Below are 21,399 nucleotides of genomic sequence, written 5' to 3'. Positions count from 1 at the left end.
TACTAGTTCTCAAGGTACCACACACATAGCTATAAATTCTAGGTTGGAACCCTATAATGTAATACTTTCGCTGTTTCGCAAGCTACAATCAACAGGCATAGTTAGGGCAAAAATTAACATGAAAATTCAGGGAAAGCAATAAATAACACACATTAATACAAAGAATGTAATTCTTAAAGATAATTCATTACAGAATATTTACTCAGAGTAAGAGGGAGAAAAAAAAGCGTTTCAGCATATGCAAATAATGACTGGATTGTATTCTAATCGGGATCGGCAAAACGTATTCAATCTTCATCATTGATATTTGTTTTGCTGTACATAGCATTGGTTCCAAAGCCTTTACTGAAAATGTGGATAAATATTCATGTATTCGTATTCCATGCTAAATCTAAGAAAAAATTTAAAATGTTAATTGTTTCCTTCCTCCAAATTTCAAACTTGAATTTATCGTAGCCGATAAAGCTTTTGCTACTAGTCTATATTTGATCAATAAAAAAATATGTTTTCAAACAACGAGGTCACAACAAGGAAGTGATAACAAGCTACCAATTCATGTGATACTTCAGTTTTGATAACTTATCAGCAAATAAGTGATACACGTTGAAAGGTTATCATAATTCTTGACGTGAGAAAGATAAGTGCTCATCTTTTAATGGAATGCATGGCCCCTGTCTATTATTAAAATTCTTATTGTTATGGATTGATCCTATCACTGAACATAAACTTCTGGAATTTGACTTCTTGTAATCCTTTTGTTTACTGCGTCATTCAAATTCTACCGTTATTTAATGTACTTTAAAATTATTTGCTAAATCCTTTGTTAAATTTTAGGAAGATCCCAAAGGGTTACTTTTTTATTTATACAGCAATTATGTTTTCCGGTATTTAACATTGTAGGTATTTAAAGTATTTTATTTAGGTATTTTAAAGCTGGAGACATGAAAAATGAGCAGTGCCCTCGCCGGGACTCGAACCACTGTCTGCTCGATTACGCGTCGAGCGTACTGACCACTACACCACGAAGGCATGCTAAGAAGGCCGAAGAAATGCCTTATAACATTAGGTCAAAATCTGAATTTTAATTAACACTTTCAAAGTAATTCGCAATTGAAAATATTTCTTTTTCCATTTTGTTGCAGCTTTAAATACGTGTAAGCCTATGTAAAATATCATCGCACGACTTTCTTGTATGGCCTGTTAAATTTTTATTTTACTCAACTTTATTAAACTTATTCCCCCAAATTTCATTAGAGATATATTTCAAAACATACAATAACGCTGTTGAGTCATTAGATTATTTTGAAGCAGATCCTGGTGGTGATGAATAACTGTTCACCACCGTTTTTAGTTCGGGCGCCACTGAAGAGATATTAGGGTTTTTTTTTGGAGCAGAAGGCTTATAAAATGAATGTCCTCGCCAAACTCGAGCACGGACCTGTAAAGAGGGAGAAAATACCTTGTAATACATTAACGGTGAGCGAGAATCAGTAGATGATTTTTGCTTTTTATCGCCATCACTATTTGGTCTATTTATTTTTACTAATTTTTTGTAACCATTGTTTGCGTTTGTTGTTCGCTTTTTTTGTCTTTGGTGTTTCCTTTTGTCTAAATGTTTGTATTTGTTCTTTTCTTTCACTTTTATGTTTTTAATTATTGTTAACACATGATTATTTTCATTTAGTTACTTCATGTTTTACTTATTTTCCTTTGTTGAATTGGGCGTGGCCTGTTAAGACAATAAGGCTAATTTGTTTGGTTAGGTGGATCAGGCTGCATCCCACTTCTGGTACCTTATAATACATAAAAACTCAAAACATCTTCATTAAAAAATTACCGAAAATACCGAATTAAAGTACGAAAAACCTAACACCAAATGCAGTTAAAAAGACCTAACATTTTTTTTTTATAATTAAAATTAGAGTTTCTACTTCAAAACAAGCAATTCGACCAAAGGGCAGGAAGAAAAAAAAAAATCGGTGTAGAAAATTGAAAGTTAATTTTTGGTCCCACTGGACAAAAAGACATTGACGTTGGTGCACCAGTTGTTAATAATTCTGTCGCATGCAGATTAATTAAAGGCAGAAAACCCTTAACCGAAACATAAGAACAACATACTTTGATAATTTTTAAAGCAAAAAATGCACACTTTATCAACATATAAGAATAAAAACTGAACTCCCGAAGCCGGGTAACAGAGTGGGTGTATAGTATATATATATAGAGAGAGAGAGAAGGGGGAGAGTGCATATATATATATATATATATATATATATCATCAAACGTATATATATATATATATATATATACACGTTTGATGCGGCCGATTAAAATAAAAAAGTGCACAACTACGTGTAATAGCTTTTCCATTTGCAAAATTTCAATGTTCTACGTTTACTCGCTTATAGTTATGCTAGATACATACGTATGTACGTACAGACGTCACGAAAAAAAATCTCTTCTGAATCCATTTTAAATCCATTTTACAATCCGTTTGGGAAAAAAAAAGGTCCTACTCTGTCCGTACGTACAGATGTGACACAAAAAGCTCATTCAAATAGTTTCGAGAACGGTCAAAAGGGATATATTCGTTGAAATGTGATAGCCGAAATTTTTCGTGATAACAACACTTCCTTTACTTCTTACAAGGAAGTAAAATTTCATGAAGAGCAATAGTTTTCATTAAATACAACTTATGCAATGATTAATTAAGTTTAAAATTAATTAACTAATAAATAAATTTATTTATTTTTCGGGAATTTAGATACCAAATATTCTCGAATAAAGAAGTTTGTACTTCTAATTTCATGGACAGATAAAATATCATGGTCATATTTACAGAGGGTTATACAAAGTGACATTTCTCCATTCACTTTAAAGAGCTTTCGGAAATGAATTTTGATGATGCAAAATTTAGATAACATTACCCTTGTGTTATCTAAATGTAACAAATCACGTGAGAGCTGTCTACCTAAAGAGAGGAATGTCTTCTCAGAGGACTTTCTAGAAAACACTGGTTAGCATTTACGTACACTTGCTAACCATTTGGGAAATGCTAACCATGCAGGCAGTCTACTCGCCCAGATTTGAACCGGGATCGAACGACCATATTCAGCTGTCTTAACCACGCGGCATTAGATAGGGCTGCAGAGTAGCAGGGAAAACTTTAATAGTATATGTTACCTAGAACCGTTCAGTTTCTTTCACGTACTTTCAAATAATCAGCAGCAAAAATTTTAGATGTATGAATTACGGAGGGAAGGACAAAAGAAGGGGAGGAAGGATTCAATGTCAGAGACTGAAAAAAATTAGAGTTTGAAAAATCTTGTTTATTTGATATTAAAAATATCATCATAATTAAAAAGTATTTCTTGAAGACTATAAATAAATTTTGGCATTGACCACTATAGTTCGACCGCCTCATCCGCGACCATGAGCGCAAACATGCATGCGCCATTCGGGCCGAGTTATTTTGAAAATAGGGTGGAAGACTGTGGACTTTCTTTCACTTGAGCATATAGATTCTCTCTTTCCGGAGTGTTCACGTGACCTTTCACTTCGCAGCAAGTAATAACGCCCCTTTTGGACGAGTCTATGTGTTTTGGCAGAATGCCAGCCAAGGTTGCGTTTGAGACGGTCGAACTATATCTCTTTAAGGTTACCAGGTCAACAGAACACCAAACTCATCTGGAATAATGATTGCCGTGTCTTGGAGATTTCATTATACATAAAAATCGGAAATTTACAGAATAAAAAAAAATAGAGAATCTTGCAGAATCTGAATTAAGACTAATTAATACTTTTAGTATCATAAGGACTGATAGCATAACTACTTGAAGGCCTTTTTTGCTGTTAATTCATAATGTGCGAGAGCCATTTAGCATGAACAGAACTACAACATACATTTGGCTTTTATCCGAAATTTCATGGAACTTCCAAAACCAAATGTCATCAAGTGAACAAACACATCTAAGATACTAAGTGCAGCTAGCTTTCACTTTACACAATGTTACATTTTTCTCAATGCCCGATCACGTGAAATAAATTTTTTATATAGTGAACTGCCAAAAACATTTATTAATGTCTGTCACATTCACACATACAGTGAAACACAGGAAAATTACGTACAATGGCTATATTTTAGAAGTCTTATTATAGCCCGTAAGAAATGAATAGAAAAATTCTCACTGAAGTGGTCATTTGCCTATTGGTGCTAAGTGGATATTAATTTACTACATTAACATTACGTTATTTCAATTCTGTGAATATAATAAAAATGCTTTTTTTCTCCGTCTTTTTGCAATTTTTCTGTTACCGTCATCTGAATCTTCCTCTGAAGTTTTAAAATGCCTTCTTTTGAATCTAAACAATTAATGCTATTCAGATAGGAATGGTATTTGTCAGTGAATGATCCCCTGTCACTTTTCTTAAGGAAACTAACATGTTTTGGATGAGAGATTCGAAATTTCAAACACAATGATGAAGAGCAAACAGTGTATAGGAACCTCATGAACAGGTAAGCGAATATTCGCTTTAGTTCAGGAACAGATACGTAAACTCAAGAAGGGTTAATTATCCTTTATTTCTCAGAATAAACGCTTTCCGAAACTGAATTACAATGAAAGAGCTTAAAGAAGACCTTCTACAATTCCGAATGATTTTGGCGGACGAGCGGTATATAGGTTGAAGTTCCACTGACTTCATTAGAGAGCTCAGAGATACTGACTAGCGGGCGTTTGCCTTTTCGCTACACTCTCTACACTCTATTACTAGGCTCGGCCGTATTTCAGGCCCTTGATAGCTTCCGCCAGGCTAGGTAATATTTAGGGCCCAACTACTTAGAATTTTGATAGCTTTGGCTATACCTTTGTAGTAAGTATTTTTTAAGTTTTATTTCTTTTTATTTGAGCTTAAGTCCAAGTGGAGGCTTTTTGTATACGTTCTGAGAAAGGAGACGACTGTTAAACTTTTATTCTGAGAAATAAAGGGTAATTAACCCTTCTTGAGTTTACGTACCTGTTCCTGAACTAAAGCGAATATTCGCTTACCTTTTCAAGAGGTTCCTATATACTTAGCTGCTAGATAAAGGTTGGAATCCCACAAAAATTTTATTAAAAAAGAACTTTGATCATAACTGCACTTCTTGTGCTTACAGAATCAACCACCACTTGTGGCGATGTAACTAAAGTAACAGTCAAATTCAAATCTAAAACGCAGATAATCAAAGAGTATACAATTAAATTTAAATCTAAGCTAGCTCAAAAACTCTAATGTCTAAAGAAATTCAAATACCGGAAGCAATAACCTAAAGCCGAATTATTACAAATTTATCCGAGCCGGCAGGAACTACGTAACTTGCCTATGAGAGGCAGAAACATGCTCCTTCTTACAATCCAGAAAACTCAGCTTAAATATTCTTTAACTCAGTTTACATTCTGGTGGTGAAACGGTAAGGAAATGTTATGGTAAAGGTTGAAATTCTAAATAACTAGTTAATTTAAATAATAGTTCTTACAGCTTCCTTTATAAGGATTTTAAGTTTTTACTAACGTTTATTTTATTTTAAACTTTGTTATCCTCTCTTATTTTCCACTTCTGGCCAGAATAAGCGCGAGTAGGATTTTTATTCTAATGAGTTTTGCAAACTATAAAAGTTATTTACTAAGAAGTGGCTTCTAGCCAAGCGAGAGAGACAGTCTTTATGCTGTCCTGCTACGCGCATGCTTTTCAGTCGGTTCGTGTCTGCTTTTAAGGCCAGAACTTAGTTCCTTGCTGACATAATAGGCATATTGTAGTATTTGCTTCCAGCTCACTATACATACGCAGTGTTAAAATGCCAATCTTCGAGGTTTTGGTCTCTGTGAAGCATTTAAGTTTAATTCTTATTTAGTTAATTGTGAAGTGAACATTTCTTATTATTTACGCTTAGACCAAAAGTGTTGGTCTCTGTATCCCGAAGTGCAGAAGCGGCTGTACGCTGTGCGAAATAAAGGGTCAAGTTAACCCTTCTTAACTTTTTTGTTTATTCCACGCACACACGAACATAGCTTGGGTAAGCTTCCTGTTCCCACACAGGATTGCACTGATTCCCAAGTCAATTAGAGGGAACAATAGCCCTGACACCTTATTTAAAGCTGTTGCATGTTAAAATTAAATTTCCTTCTGTTTAAACAATGAAAGCTTGGTCATCTAAACTATCAAAAACTGTTTTTGAAAAACGACATTAATTGTTAGTATTGAAGTTTTGAAAACGTAAGTTAGCGATAGAAAACTTTATAACAAATAAAAATAATATTAGCAACTGAAAGTTTGCAGATCAACAAAGAACGAAAATGAAAATAAAATACAGGACAAATAATTTTGATGCAAACCAAGCTACATTTGAATGTTTTAAATGTAAGCAGGTATTACAGATATGCATTTTAGGCACCGCCTGGGCCTACAAGGTCTCGGACAATGGATATAGATTTTGAGTTATTTCTGAGTCATCAATAACTTCAGATAACCTAATTTTCTATCATAAAAACCAAGAAATGGTTCCTGAGAGCATCTGAAACGACTCAGTGGCTAAGTTCCAAGATTATCTTAAGCGGGCCCTGGTTTTAGGTGCTACAAGAATCAACATAATCTCAGCTAATGAAAAGTAGAGGATGTAATAGTTCTAAATAGACGGCTTTAATCTGTAATATCCTAACTTCACTAGAGTTCCTTGAAATCTAGATTACTGAAGAACTATGTAGCGGTTGATAGTGTAAGTAAAAACTCCGGAGATAGATTAAATTACCAACTCAAGATGAATTAACAATTAACAGGTAGCCCTTCTGGAGCGTACCAAGGAACCTCCACTTGGGCTTTAACTAAAAATAAAAAAATATAAAACTAACTAACACTGAATAAAATTAATCAGCCGAAGCTGTACAGAATCAATTCGCATAGTTGGCCTTTAAGAATCACCGGCGTATACTAACAGGCACGTATTAGGTTCGGCCGTAGAACAGCAAGCTTAAACTAATAGCAACAATTTGGTTGACAGGCAGAACACGCTCTTCTAACTGAAGAGAATACACCTTAAATACTCGTTTTTACCTTATTTGCATAACTCATAATCCTGAAAACTCATTCTGGCAGGTAAACGTGGTACGAAACTAGAGGGTTCAGGTAAACTTGGTACGAAACTAGAGGTTGTTTAATTTGGAACAAATTTAATTATTTTTAATTTGTTCCAAATTAAAAATAACTATTAGAAAAATAAAGGCCTTCAAATCTTTCAAAATGTTTAAAGAGAAATCTTGTTCGATGTTTCTCAAACAAATAAATATTCAAATAAAATTGTCAAATCTTATTCAAACAAATCAATATTCTACAGAAATCTTGGAATGGTAAATGAATAAAATGTTGTCATGTCGAAAGAGGAGACACTTTTAACAAAGGTTTAACGAGTTTCATATCAGAATTGGATTGATTCAATCCCAGAAAAATTTTGGTGATAATTAATAGTAAGGACAGCAAAAAAAAGTTTTTGAAGAAGAGAGTAACCGTTTTATTTGCCTGTACTGCAATGAGAGAAGTCGATTTCTCTTGATTTGGTATGCCTGTAGCAAAGATTGAATGACAGGTAAGGAATGGGTGAAGCTTGTAAATAGACATGATTGTATGTTGGGTGTAAACAGCAATTAATTAGCCTCACTTCCTATCTCCTGCCCAATGTAAGAAATTTCTTTTCTAGCCAATGAGGCATTATATTTACAACTTACTGATTAAAGTCAGGCATTCAAGTTAAATTACTCCATGCTGTAAAACAGGGGTACGAGGAATGCAAATCCTCAAATGAAGTTGCTATGTCTAAATATTTTAAATGCCATAATGTAGATAACAAAGCCTTTGAAAAAAGTGCGCATCTTGCAGTTCTTAAATGCTTCGGAAACATTCATTTCCTTTAAGAAACTTCTTATGACATCGGCTATGGTATTTTATGTGCTGACAACTATGACGTTGGTGGCCTTTTAAAAGTATTCAACTTTTTTTTAATCAGTTGCTTTAAGATAATACAAATATAAATTGTGAAGGAATTTTGAATTTTGATAATATTGTATTATAATGCAATAGTTGAATAGATCTCTTTAAAAAAAGAGGTTTGCTAGTTAGATTTTAATACACATGGTGAAAGTGAAAATGACTTTGTTTTTAATAACGAGAAAATAAATAAATAAAATTGTATTTCCTTCCGGTTTTGAACTTGTACACATGTGCAAGGAAATGAAACTGCAAACTTCTTATTGTGCCTTGGTTTGTTTAATGCATTAAAAAATATTGAAAGTTTATGTTTTGAAAATAAATAAATGTTAATAAAAGTATCAAAGGATTTCTCCCTGAAAACTGCATTTTAGGACATAATTTCATGCTATAAAATTGATAGTGCCTCTGAATACATCATAGGATATAATCCCGATATTAGTACATTAACAGTTTCAAAGCTACCCGGTCTAACAGATATATGCTATGTTACAAATGACAAATTTGTGTTTGGCGCGTATAACGTTTCAGATTATGAACCAATAAATTCATTACTACCACAACTACTACTGCTTTAATTAAAGCTTTCTAGGCGTGTTTAATTTCATATGTAATTTTACATTATAATCTTGGACACATCAAGGTAATTAATAAAACTGAATGTTATACCAAATCTTCTAGCTATTAAAATTAAAATTATTATAGTTTGACTTCATTTCTTTTACTCATATTGTTCATTCAAATAGCTAAAATTTTAGAATTTAATCATGAAATTTCAATTAAAAAAATTATGTTTTATTTTGCTTAGTAAAATAATAACTTCCATGAAATTTCTAATTTTATTCATGGTAGCCATGGTAGCCATGGGAAGCCCCCTCAGTCCCATCCTGGCTGATATCTACATGCATTATTATGAATCAAAATTGTTTGAAACTTTAAACTTCCCGGCATGGTTCCGCTACGTAGACGATACTTTTACCCTGTTTGAAGGTAATAAAGATGATTTAAATAAAGTTCTTTCAACAATGAATTCTATTGATCCTGCTATTCAGTTCACTTTTGAACTTGAGACTTGCAATTCTCTTCCGTTTCTCGACATTCTGGTCACACGTAACACATCCAACTTCAGTACTACAGTTTACCGTAAACCTTCATCGGTTTGCCTTCCACCACACTTTAAATCATGTCATCCGACTAAACAAAAGTTAGCTTCATTTTATTCCTATGTTTTCCGTGCTCTTCAAGTTTGCTCCTCCAAACTAGCCCTTGATGAAGAACTAAATTATTTAAAAGCAATAGCTATTGACAGGGGCTTTTCACCCAACATTATTAATCAAGCAGTTAAAAAATTCTCATCTCAACACACTAAAAGCCACACTCTTATTTTAGGAGATTATAAAAATTTTGTTGTCATTCCCTTCTTTCCATCAATTAGCTATAAAGTTGCACATATTTTGCAGAAATTTAACTTTCGGGTTGTTTACTCTCCCATCAATAAAATTCCAACTTCTATACTCAAGGACCCCATTCCGGATATGAATTTCTGGGGTATTTATAGGATTCCTTGCCAGTGCGGTTTAATTTACATTGGCCAAACTAAGAGAGCCTTAAAATTTCGCGTCAAAGAACATGAGGCATATGTTAGAAAAAAGGAAACACAGAAGTCTTCTGTTGCTCAACATTGTTGGTCCGAAAATCACACTTTCAATTTTTCTGCTGCCAAAATTATTCAAAAAACATCTTCCATTGGTGAACTGGATTTTCTAGAGGCATTTCACATTCATAAAAACCTTTCTGTTCTAGTTAACGATCCTAATTCCAATCCAAATTTGCCTTCGGCCTTTAAAGAAATTATGTTTTAGTTTTGGTTTCACCAACAGATGGCGCCACTTGCTTATTCTTGTCCAGGCCTTTCTTATCTTATCTAATCATTATTTCCTATCTTGTTCATTTGCGGTTTTGAAGCTGAGGATGGTGGTTCGGTAAAACCATCGAAACTAGTCCCGTGAAAATTTTGTAAGCATAACGCTGATTTTTGTTGTTTGACTTCTGAATTAGTATTTATTCGGCGTGTTATTGTGTCTTAATTCAAGCCGTAGTTCAGTAGATCACTGGCAAGTTCGATACTGGAGAACAATGCAGTGTGAGCCATCATACCATCCAGAATCATCTCATCAGACTCAAAGTGTAATTTACGAGACCGATCCAACGTCAGAATACCTTTTAAATATGAAATAAAGCAAGATGTTTTGCTTACATATCTGAAAACCTCGTTTCTATACTAGAATCGCAGATTGAAGGAAACGTTGCCAAAGAACGACTACTTATGAGAATATCAGTGCTCGAGGATTCAAAGCAAGTTTAATAACACAAAAAGAAGGCAAAAACAAGAAAATTGCTGATAAGGGAACCTTTATTCGTAAATAAAGCAAATGAACTAGCAAATCTAATGGAATTATTTTTCAGCCTCTCACTGAAACTGATTTTACCACATACTTTTTAATTCGAAGGGCTGGAAGAATTTTGTTAACGACGACGAAGAATTTTGTTAGTCTCTAATTAAATTAACGAAAGTCAATTGCATTTACTTAAATACATATACAAGCGTTTCAGAACTAACAGAATAAATTTTAAGAGGGATAGAAAACAATAACAAATAATTTTGTAAAATGTAATCATAGGAGATTGAAAGCAAAACCATACACATCAGCGAGCATTAGGTGATCATAAAATATTTTGTTCATCAACCTTAACTTTCTGTCAAAGAAATACTAGACTAACATATGAAACTCCACATACGCAATAAAATGTTAGGCAATATTTTCAAGCTATAGATTTCGACGTCAGATGAATAATGTCTAGATAAGATCTTGAAATGACTCAATAAATGACAATTGTTTAAGCATCAGGTAAAAGTTCATCAATAAAATAATTGCCCAAGTTTTAAACCAAGTATGCAATAGAAGTTGCATAACTATACTCGTTTGCAATCGTAAAATTAAAAATTTACTCGAAAATTTAGTCTATAAAGATTATTCTCGACTCTCATGAGATAAATATTAAATTAATATAAAGATTATATCTAATAAAATATAAAGATTATTCTCGACTCTCATATATTTGACTCTCATGAGATTAATGATCGAAATCTGAGTTACAGATTATTATGAAACTAGAAAAAAATATTACGAACATATGTGAAATTGAGTGATATTTAGAGCGTTGTCAAATTTGTGGAGTTAACTTCCTTAACGTAATCTTCCAAAAACTTTGCATTATGTTACATAACAAGCATTTATCCTCCACTTGATTCGACAAGCACTGACAATTAGCAAAAGCTTATTTTATTTTTTAATCATCACGAATTTAATTCATGCAATTAAAAATAAATTTGATTTTTAATATATCTGTTACGCCAAATTCTAGTACCAACATTTTGAGAATTTGAAAGAAAATTTACTTGAGTCTACATTACCAAATGTTTAAAATATTAACACTTATTAATCTAGAAAAACTTTATGAGCTAATTAATTAATAGCGATGCTATTAATTATTGAACACTGAGTTTTGGCCAGTTAGCAATAAGGATGAGAAAAAGGCTATGTATATTTATTTTTTTGTGAGGAATTTGAGAATAATAATAGAACTTATTTCAGATTTGTTATTTGGATTAAACTATTCCTTATCCGAAGACAGGAGCAAAGTCAAATCTTACCAGGGACAAACAAGTGTGTCAAACCATTTATAAATAAAATGGATTCCGACTAGCAATAGCAAATGGCATTTCGGTATCAAGAAGTATTTCTAAAAGTTCTGTTCTAATTATGAAACATAATTTCATCATTTAATAAATACATCCTTCCAAGTATAACAGTTTGAAAATTCGTTTACATGATTCATTCATTTGATATTCTTTCAACGGTTTATATCATATATTATATATTGATTTTTTTAAGTTTTGCTAAGTGTTGGTGAGTTATTGTATATTTCGAGAGCCTTGGCCATGAATACATGTCTTTGATAATTATAAACATATGAAGTACTATTTAAGAAGAATTAATTATTAATTAATTAATTAATTAATTAAGAAGGTATTTTCTAACGTTACATGCCAGGTTTTCGGAACAGAATCATTTTTTGACGTTAAACATGCCTTGAGCAGCGTCTTTCCCGTATTTACGGACATATGCACTACGTTACGTATATTTGAATTACGTTATGTATCCGCAAGTGTTAGAGCGAAACATAAAACGTTTTCCTTCTACTAGTATTAACAGTTTTCAGAGTGTTATCACTAGCCAAAAAGTAATACCTTTATGTTACCTTTCTAATTTAATGTCTGTAACTTTTTAATAAGCTAAGTAATTTAAAAGGGATAAAGACTTTTTTAATAATGCCAATCTTTCGTTTATTTCTTTGAAAATATATCAAGTAGACATCTAATTTGCAACGCAAACCATCTATTAATTTTTGTGAACATATGCAGCTTTGCTACTACTGAAAGATAATTCTGACGCCATATATTACCTCACTGGTACAAAATTGCTTAGTTACACCAAGAAGGAGTAATACTTTTTTTTTAATGCAAAGTAAATTTTTGTTTTCTAGTTGCCATAAAAGAAACGTCTGGTTGACAGTTTTCTACTTTCTTGGCCACAGATTTTCAAACTTTTATTCTCTATGGAATTTATTTTTTGAAAATAATTTACAAGAAAAGTTATAAAGTAAACTCCTAACGTAGAAAGACATAACTTTAAATCTTTACACTTTTAGGTAAGTAACAGCCTCCTACATTGTTTGTTCTTATACACTATTTAGTTCGTTTCCTGTCTAATAAGAAACAACCATAACGTTTTACATAATTTCATTCTAGAGGCAGATTGTCTATATATTTAAATATCACATTCACAAATTTAGTTATAAAATCTTCTGTTTTTTATAAATAAAAACTGATAAAAAATTTCTCCAGCTAAATAAGCACCTATTACACTTTTATGAAGAAATACAAATTACAACAGAAAATTTACAGTTTGTGGTTACAGTTTCCATATACTAAATAAGTTTATATGGGAACTTGACGGTAATAGTTTATAATTTAGTTTTTAGTATTGGCAACATTGCTGTTATTTACTTATAAATGATTATAGAGTCCATTAATAATGAAAGTTTTGCGTTTTGAAATGTTCTGGCTATGGTGAGTATTCTTTAATAATGTTGTGTTCATTTGTTTCTTTCTAAGGATTATTTTTAAAATGTTTGATACTTAGAAATGTAAAACTTTAAAAAGTATGTCAAACTGAGCAGGGATGTCAAACTCATAGGTACACTTGGGCCAAACAAACAAGGTTTAACTTTAGGCGGGCCGAAAAAAAAAAAAAAAAAAAAAAAAAATCAATATTTATAGAAACGTAGATTTATGTCGAATAATACAATAACAAACATATATATATATATTTATATAGAAAAGAACAAGAAAAATTTAATGTTTACGTCCTGATACTTGACATCTCTTCTCTGCTATTATCTTTCCTATTTCGGGAGAAATTTTGTTTGCAGTGATAACTTTCAACGCTGACCCAAGGTGAGCATCATTAATACGGTTTCTAATAGGAGACTTATTACCTTTCATGACTGAAAATAACTGCTCGCACCGATAAGTGCTACCAAACATGGAAATAATTTTCGAGTATTTTCAAATCTGGCTGGTAAATATTTGTAAAATTCAGGCACGCCCACTTCAATGAATTTTGCTTTCAAATTTGAGTTGCATTGAATCTCGATGACCTCCATTTGCATATGGCTGGGTACTGAGTCAATACATATTGAGAAAATCGAAGGAAAAAAAAAATTGTCTTCGAGGGAACTAAAATCATTAAACCTCGTTTCAAATTCAGTTGTTAAATTTGCAATTTTTTCTGCGTATTTTTGATACGAACAAGTATCATCTAAACTTGATTTTCTCATGCTGCACGTCGGGAAGTGCGTCAAATCTTCATTTTTAAGTTGTTTTTCCCAAAGAACTAGTTGACATTTGAATGCTTTAATTATGTCAAACATGTTCGTAAGGATATGATCTTTTCCTTGTAACGATAAATTTAAATCGGTTAAGTGTTTGGTTATATCAATCAAGAAAGATAAATCTTGTATTCATATTGGATCGTAAAACAAACTTACGTCTTGATTTTTCGTTCTTAAAAACTGACATAGTTCTTCTTTCGAATCCTAGAATTGTTTAAGAATCTTGGAGCAAGATAACCAACGTACCTCGGTATAGTAGGACAAACCCGAATATTCACTAACTCACTTAAGAAAGCAGTGAATTGACGCTGATTTAAACCTCGAGATCTTATAAAATTTATAACTTTTTTTTATATATGACAAAACATTCTCCATATTTATTACTTTCGTGCATAGAACTTCTTGATGTATAATACAATGCATATGATGAATGTTTGGAACCGTTGAATTTCACTAAGTTTTTTTCTTAGTAATGCTACGAAGCCCTTGTTTTTCCCGATCATTGATGGAGCGCCATCTGTAGCTACAGAATTTAATTTTGCCAAAGGTGGATTGCATTTCTGCAGAAGTCCAAAAACACAAGTAAATATATCTTCTCCTGTGGTAGTACCAGGCATCGGTATTAGTTCCAGTAATTCCTCAAAAATGTTAAAATTCTTGTCACAAGAACGAAGAAACACTGCTAATTGAGCTTTACCACTAATGTCCGTGCTCTCGTCACAGGGCAATGGAGAAACTTTCGAAACTACGTAGATGATTTTGCTTTGATCTGATCACTTAAATTCGCGACTAAATCAGTAACTCTTTCCGCAACTGTATTTCGAGACAATGAAATTGATTGAAAAGCCTTCACATTTCCAGGACAAACAATTTCTCCAACTTTCATTAGGCATTCCTTGATGAAATCACCGTCAGTAAAAGGCTTCGAATGTTTAGCTATCAACTCGGACAAGACGTAGCTTGCATGTACCGCCGCTTCACTTTCTTGCAATACTTTACTAAACATGGACTGTTGCTTTTTCACTCCTAACTTGAGCTCTTTCAACTTTTCTTCTCTCATTAATCCTTCGTAATTGTTATATTTCGATTTGTGTTGTTCGTAATGACGTTTAAGATTATATAACTTTGGTACATTAATAGTATTATTACATATCAAGCAGATTATTTTATCTTTTATTTCACAGTAAAAATATTCTAATTCCCATTTTACTTGGAATATTCTATGTTCGTCAGCGATTTTTCGTTTAATTTTACTACCACTTGGTTTTGATATAGACATACTGAATACAAAGGGCTGAAATAAACACGGTTAACGTTAAAAAGTTAACAAAAATTTATTCTTTCCACAAGAGATATATCAAAATGCTGAAATATTTCTTCAAAAATATTCCAACAATATCACAAAATGTCAAACGTTTCGCAAAAATCAATTAAAAACAGAGAAACTAATTCTATCTCACAGCGAAATCGCTACAAATCAATCACAGCATTAAGTAAACAAACAGTTCGCTAGAACTACAGCTACTACTGAGATGAGTTGTTTGTTCTCGGCTTTTATAAGCTTTATAATTAATTTCTCGAATATACTGGAAACATCTATAAATATCTGGATTTTTGTGGATGGCAACAGCAATTACGAGATATTTATTTATTAGGTATTAAATGCACGCGCTGTTCTATTTTTAACCTTCCAAAGCAGCTGTCTTTTCAAAAATCGTCTGCGTTGCTAAGGCAACATGAAGCAAATCTAATAAGAAATACAAATATTGCGATATTTAATTTTTAATAATTTTTGTTTTTTTATTTTTTTCGATATACATCTGTAGGGAAAAAACAATACTTGGTCTATATGTATACAAATTCTTAAAATTGTCTTAGCAATAAACATATCATAAAATACTTTCGAACGAGAACGTACATTTACAGTAAAATTTTACTGGGTTTACAAAATAAAAAAAATTATTTTTTTCTGAATGGAAGAGAGATCAGTACATATGTTATGATTTTACAGCAATTTGTTTTAACTTTTATCCATAACTTCAAGTTAAAGAAAGAATTTCATATGCTATGTCGATATGAAATTTTGTTAGTAATGAAAATCAATAATATCATTTTATATCTTATCACATGAAACGTAACATCTTTCAGATCTTAAAGGCAGTATTCATATTTTTCTCAATTATTTCAAAGATAAAAAATATTATGAAAATATTCCGGCAATTACGTTTAAAATTCTTCATCTATTACTGAAGTTTTATTTGGATGGGAAATATTTCTTACTACCTTTCAGCTACTGTGTTTTTATCTTCCTGCATTTTATACATGAACTTTATTTTATTAGTGAATGTATTAAAAATATACATTCACTAATAAAATAAAGTCTATTTCTCTTAATACTTTACGTAGTGATAAATACTAATCAGCACTTATCTTCTCGTTGAATAAACAACAGATTTTTGATAACTCCTTCCTAGATAATTAATTCATTCATTAATTTGGATATTTAATGCTTTTTAACATCACAGCTACAAAACTGTTTTTTCCCCTCTTGGTAGAAAATTAACTGTTAAATCACTTGAAGTTATAATATTGATATTCTAATTTGAATTAATGAAGTTAAGTTTGATATACATCATTTTCGTTTACATCGTTAAGTTTTTTACACTTTTCTCTTGCAATTTGATTTAACTTTATTTTATTATATGGAAAATGATATATGCAAGATATTTCATATTAATAAACTGTTATTTACCTTTATAAGTCGGTTTCTTACTGGATGCCATACTTCATGACCGAAACAAATTCCTTTTCAGTATTTGATGTGCTTTTACAGACGAATAGAATGCCAAAGGAGGATAGTATTCAAGAATAGCAGCATTAATGTATTAGCCATTTGATAATCTTATAAAACATGTTAGAATAGTAGCAACTTATTCACTGAATTAACGCAAACTAACTTCTCGTATTTATTGTTTCTCACTTTGAATATCAGGTAATTACGTTGGATCAGATAGTTTCACATTCAATCTCTCCTCTGTTTCCGCTAAGAAGAACGGGAAATGCTAGTTGTATGGATGGGGGGAGGGGAGAGAAGCTTCCGATAATCAAACTAAAAACGAAGCGTTATCTTTTAAAAGTGTTGAAATCACGTAATCATAAATACATTTATCTCTAGGCTGATGATCTACGTTCGCTCGAAGTGAGATCATGTATTGTATTTTAATGAAGTCCTTTTGAGACGTTTTACTGTTTTGATATCCGATGTAAACGGGAATAACAGCATGTACATACAGTTCATATTTTTAAAATTTTAGGTGAAAAAAAACTTTATTGTGTTTAGTCGATCGCAAGAAAAAGCGTATTTCAATCATATTTACAACGTTATACTAAACTAGTAATTTCCCGATCTCTAAAGAATCAAGTAATGCTTCAAAACAAAACGACTAATCAACGTACTTGTATCCTGTCCAACGTTCAACCCTTGTTTGCAATCCCCAGGGATCTGTCTCAGATAATTTTTGTGATGTGTTAATACTGATGTTAACTCTTGCCGATTGCTCAGAAAGAATTAAATTTTTTTGACTATCCGATGATCTCTCTCAGATTATTTTAATTACTCTCATTTTCGAAAACATTCCTTGTAAGCATAAACTTCTTAATTAGTTGAGTACATCCACTCCACACACATTTTTGCTATTTCCCCTTCTTTCTTCTTCTCCAATTTTTTCACTTCGTCTTACTGAATAATAGATTCTGATGTTACCGCTAACGATGGGGTTAAAGTTTACAATAGGGTGCCCCTTGATATTTTTGGCGATCAAAAGTACTAACCTCGTGTGTTCTTGGCTACTTCTGACCGTCAGCTTCGGATGATTGCTGCGCATACATTATATGCAAATCATGTAATCCCGGAACTGATCCTCCTTCTCCTGACCCCGGTATTGGCGACCAATACCTCAATGGTATTGGTATGAGCGCCAGTTTTGAGTGCCTTTCTCGTGACAAACTCTCTCGTAGCCGTTCAATTAATCCCTAAGCTTGACCAGATGCATATCTTTCGTACAGACTTAAACATTCATAGCGACAACTAATTAAATCTTCATTTATGCACCAGTCAGTTACCCTTTCGCTCTAAATCAGGGGGGGAGGACGAGTATTTATCTTACCAAACATATTTCTTTCTGTAAAGGACGGGACAATGATTAATTAGAATCAACAGCTAACGAAAATCAAAGGTCAGTTAACGGCAATTAAAATTCTAACAAATCACGTAGCCCGCAATCACTAAAACAAGAATTTCCAATCAGATTAATTGGATGCCGACATGCTTGCCGGTATCTGGCGTGAAATTGAATATCGACTTGATATTTTCCGTGCGACGAAAGGGGCACACGTGGAAGTTCATTGACAAAGGGCATGAAACGTTTTGAGTCTATCTAACCATTTATGTTATTAATTTTAATCTATCTTTATTATTTTATGAGTTATTAAACATCAAAATGGGTCCGGGACTTTATAAACACCCTGTAATTTTCTCGGTTTATGATTAGCAAGCTATATCAGATTTTCGGATAGCAGAAAAAGGTTTTATAACTAACTTAAATTGCTACTAATAAAATTGAGTTTGTTCACCTTAAATCTTTCTTCAACTGTGGCTTTAATAGCATGTTTTTATTACATGAATTTCATTTCCTGGCAAAGTGTCAATTGTTCCTATAAGGTGGGTTTTTTTTCCAGCTTTATGCGCAAGCAATTACATAAGAAGAAAAAAAAATAGTGATAATAATTTACATATATCATAGCAATTTTGTTATCGCTTTTTTAAACAGCTCATTTTAATACATGATTTTATGTTTTGAATCTTGCTGAACAGCTCAACTTAGTGAGAGAATCCTATCATTTCTTTATGATCTTGAGAAACCGTGTGAGATCTGATTAGAAGTACACACACAAAAAATGTGTCAGTTGCTTTAACAGGAACGACAACTGAAAGTACAAATTATTAAACAAGTATGAGTTTAATATTAAAGCTGAAGAGATGATCGTGAAATTTGTACAGGTTGCAGGATCTCATTTCTGGAGTAGCCAAACACACTAAAAGAGGTTGCTTCCTACATCAATGCTTACTTTTTCTGAGATATTTATCTATCCTGACATATAGGGAGTATCTGCCGAAAACATCGCGGACGAAAACGTCGCAGGGAAAACAACACAAGGCGAAAACGTCGTCATACAAAACATCGTGGGAGAAGAGAAAGCAAAGAGAAAACATCGCAGCTCTAAAACATCTTAGTCCGTGGTACGTGGTACACTGCGAAAAAAAAGGGGGGACAGTTCTATATCTCCCTTTCTACTGGGCTGATTGACAAAATTCATATTGCGTTTTTCATGTCTCTAAAGCACGACTTAGATATATATTACATTTATAGATAGCATTGTTCTAACATAGGTATTTTGACACAAAATCGGACGTTTTTTAAAAACCATACCAATTTTTTTTCGTATTCGATTCTACAACTCAAATTATGCTTACATATTAAATTTTGTAAAATTTGGAGCCAGATTTACGGAGAAATTCAAAAATTTATTTTGGCGGAATTTTTTCAGTTTGAGCCAAGAATAATGCACTTGGCGAACTTCTTAACATGTGGCAACCAATTTTCCTTTCCCTTCCATTATACAGGAGCCTAAAAAAAGGCACCTCGTTTCTACCTTTTTACATTGTGCATGAGCGGAAAAAAATAACAGCGTTTCTACTTCCAAATAGATTTAGCAAAGTGTCCAAACCACATTTGATGTTTTATCGCTTTCAACAAATATGCCAAATTTTAAAACGCGCCAGTATATAAATTCACGTAGATCTTAGGAAATTTTGATTAAAAAACTGTAATTTTTTCAGATATGCTTAGAAATACGTCTACTTTAAGATGATAGTAAAAATTTTATAGATTGTAATTAAAAATGTTTTTTAAAAAATTATAAAATATATTTAAAAATTACAAATTTTAAAAATAAATCATAAAAATGTATGAATTCTATTTGGAATGAACCTTAATTTCGAGTGTGAAAGGAAGGATCAAATAAGTTTCATAAAAAAAAAAAAGAGATTAATAAATATATGCCAAAATCAATTAACATTAAGGAGCTAAATGTTTTAGAACTAGTATTTTAAAAACTACTCATGCGATTTTTACAAAACTTGGTACTTTGGTGTAATTCGAGTCGTAGAATCGAAATATAGAAAAAAAAGGATATGTTATTTTAGACAGCCCGATTTTGTATCAGAATCCCTATATTAGAACAATGCTATATATAAATCTAATAAATATTCTACGTTGCGCTTTCGAGACACGAAAACCGCAAGTTGAATTTCGTCAATCGGCCCAGTCGGAAAGCGGAAACTATTTCTTCCCCCCCCCCCCGCAGTGTATTTATCGTGGTCGAAAATAAAGCGGTTCAAAAACATCGCAGTTTAAAAACATCGTCGTTGAAAATATCACAGTAAAAAAAAAAAGTATCTACAAATCATCGCATGATGATAACATCGCACACATGCGTTTTCAAGTTTTAAAAGTTGTAAATGCATGTTCGCTTAATGATTTGGGAGCTCGAGAAGGAAAGAGCGATTCTTTTACTTCCATATTTCATATTTTTGTATGAACTAATCAATTACTGCGGAAAAATAAGATAAACTTAAGCATTTAAAAATAGAAAATTAACGCAAATTATAGAACTTAATAGAATATGAAATTTGCATAGTTAATTAACAAAGTCAATAAAAAATTAACCTTTCTTTATAAAGTTGTTTTGATAATTTTCATGAAAAATGCAGTCTAAAAATGCTTAGTACAAGGAAAGTAAATAACTGCATAAGGTTTCCTCTATAAAAATTGCTTAGTTAATTATGAAATTATTTTCTTTTACATTTGTTAATCTAATACTGTTTTAGTGAAGATTATATCTTTGTGTCCATTTATTCTTTAAGTGTCGTTAACATTTTCACGTATGGCGGGCAATCAATTTTGTGGATGTCTAGTTAAGATGAAAGTCTGTTACGCTATATGTCAGTATGGGATTTGAAAAACGCATGTGTACGATACTATCGTCATGCGATCATTTGTAAGTACTTTAATTTTTACCTCGATATTTTCGACGAAGATATTTTTAAACTGCGAAATTTTTTAACCGCTTTATTTTCGACCACGATATTTTGTACCATGATGTCTTAGAACTGCGATGTTTTCTCTTTGCTTTATTTTCTCCCACGATATTTTGTACCATAACGTTTTCGCTTTGCGTTGTTTTCTCCGCGAAGTTTCCGTCCGCGATGTTTTCGGCTGTAACTCATAGTAGGGTAAACTACGAAAT

The 21,399-nt window shown here is 32.2% G+C and overlaps 1 protein-coding gene across 5 annotated transcripts in view; it reads right to left on the bottom strand.

Moving 5' to 3' along the window:
* LOC118198216 (uncharacterized) overlaps window positions 1-17,122 on the bottom strand; it is a 57,321-nt gene extending 40,199 nt beyond the window's left edge. For 2 of the 5 annotated variants that reach the window (XM_085807455.1, XM_085807454.1), the window contains exon 1: window positions 16,784-17,122. In XM_085807455.1, coding sequence (XP_085663581.1) covers window positions 16,784-16,814 — 31 coding nt within the window. In that variant the 5' untranslated portion in view covers window positions 16,815-17,122. The remainder of the gene's footprint in view (window positions 1-16,783) is intronic. The other 3 variants (XM_085807449.1, XM_035369848.2, XM_035369841.2) reach the window with 3 other exon arrangements.
* Window positions 17,123-21,399: the final 4,277 nt, after the last annotated feature.

This window comes from Stegodyphus dumicola, chromosome 1, assembly GCF_044657685.1.
Source record: "Stegodyphus dumicola isolate Sdum_Otavi_A_Nest chromosome 1, ASM4465768v1".
NCBI classification, from domain to species: Eukaryota; Metazoa; Arthropoda; class Arachnida; order Araneae; family Eresidae; genus Stegodyphus; species Stegodyphus dumicola.
Note: the sequence above shows the minus strand (reverse complement) of the source record. Positions and strands in the feature narration are given on the sequence as shown.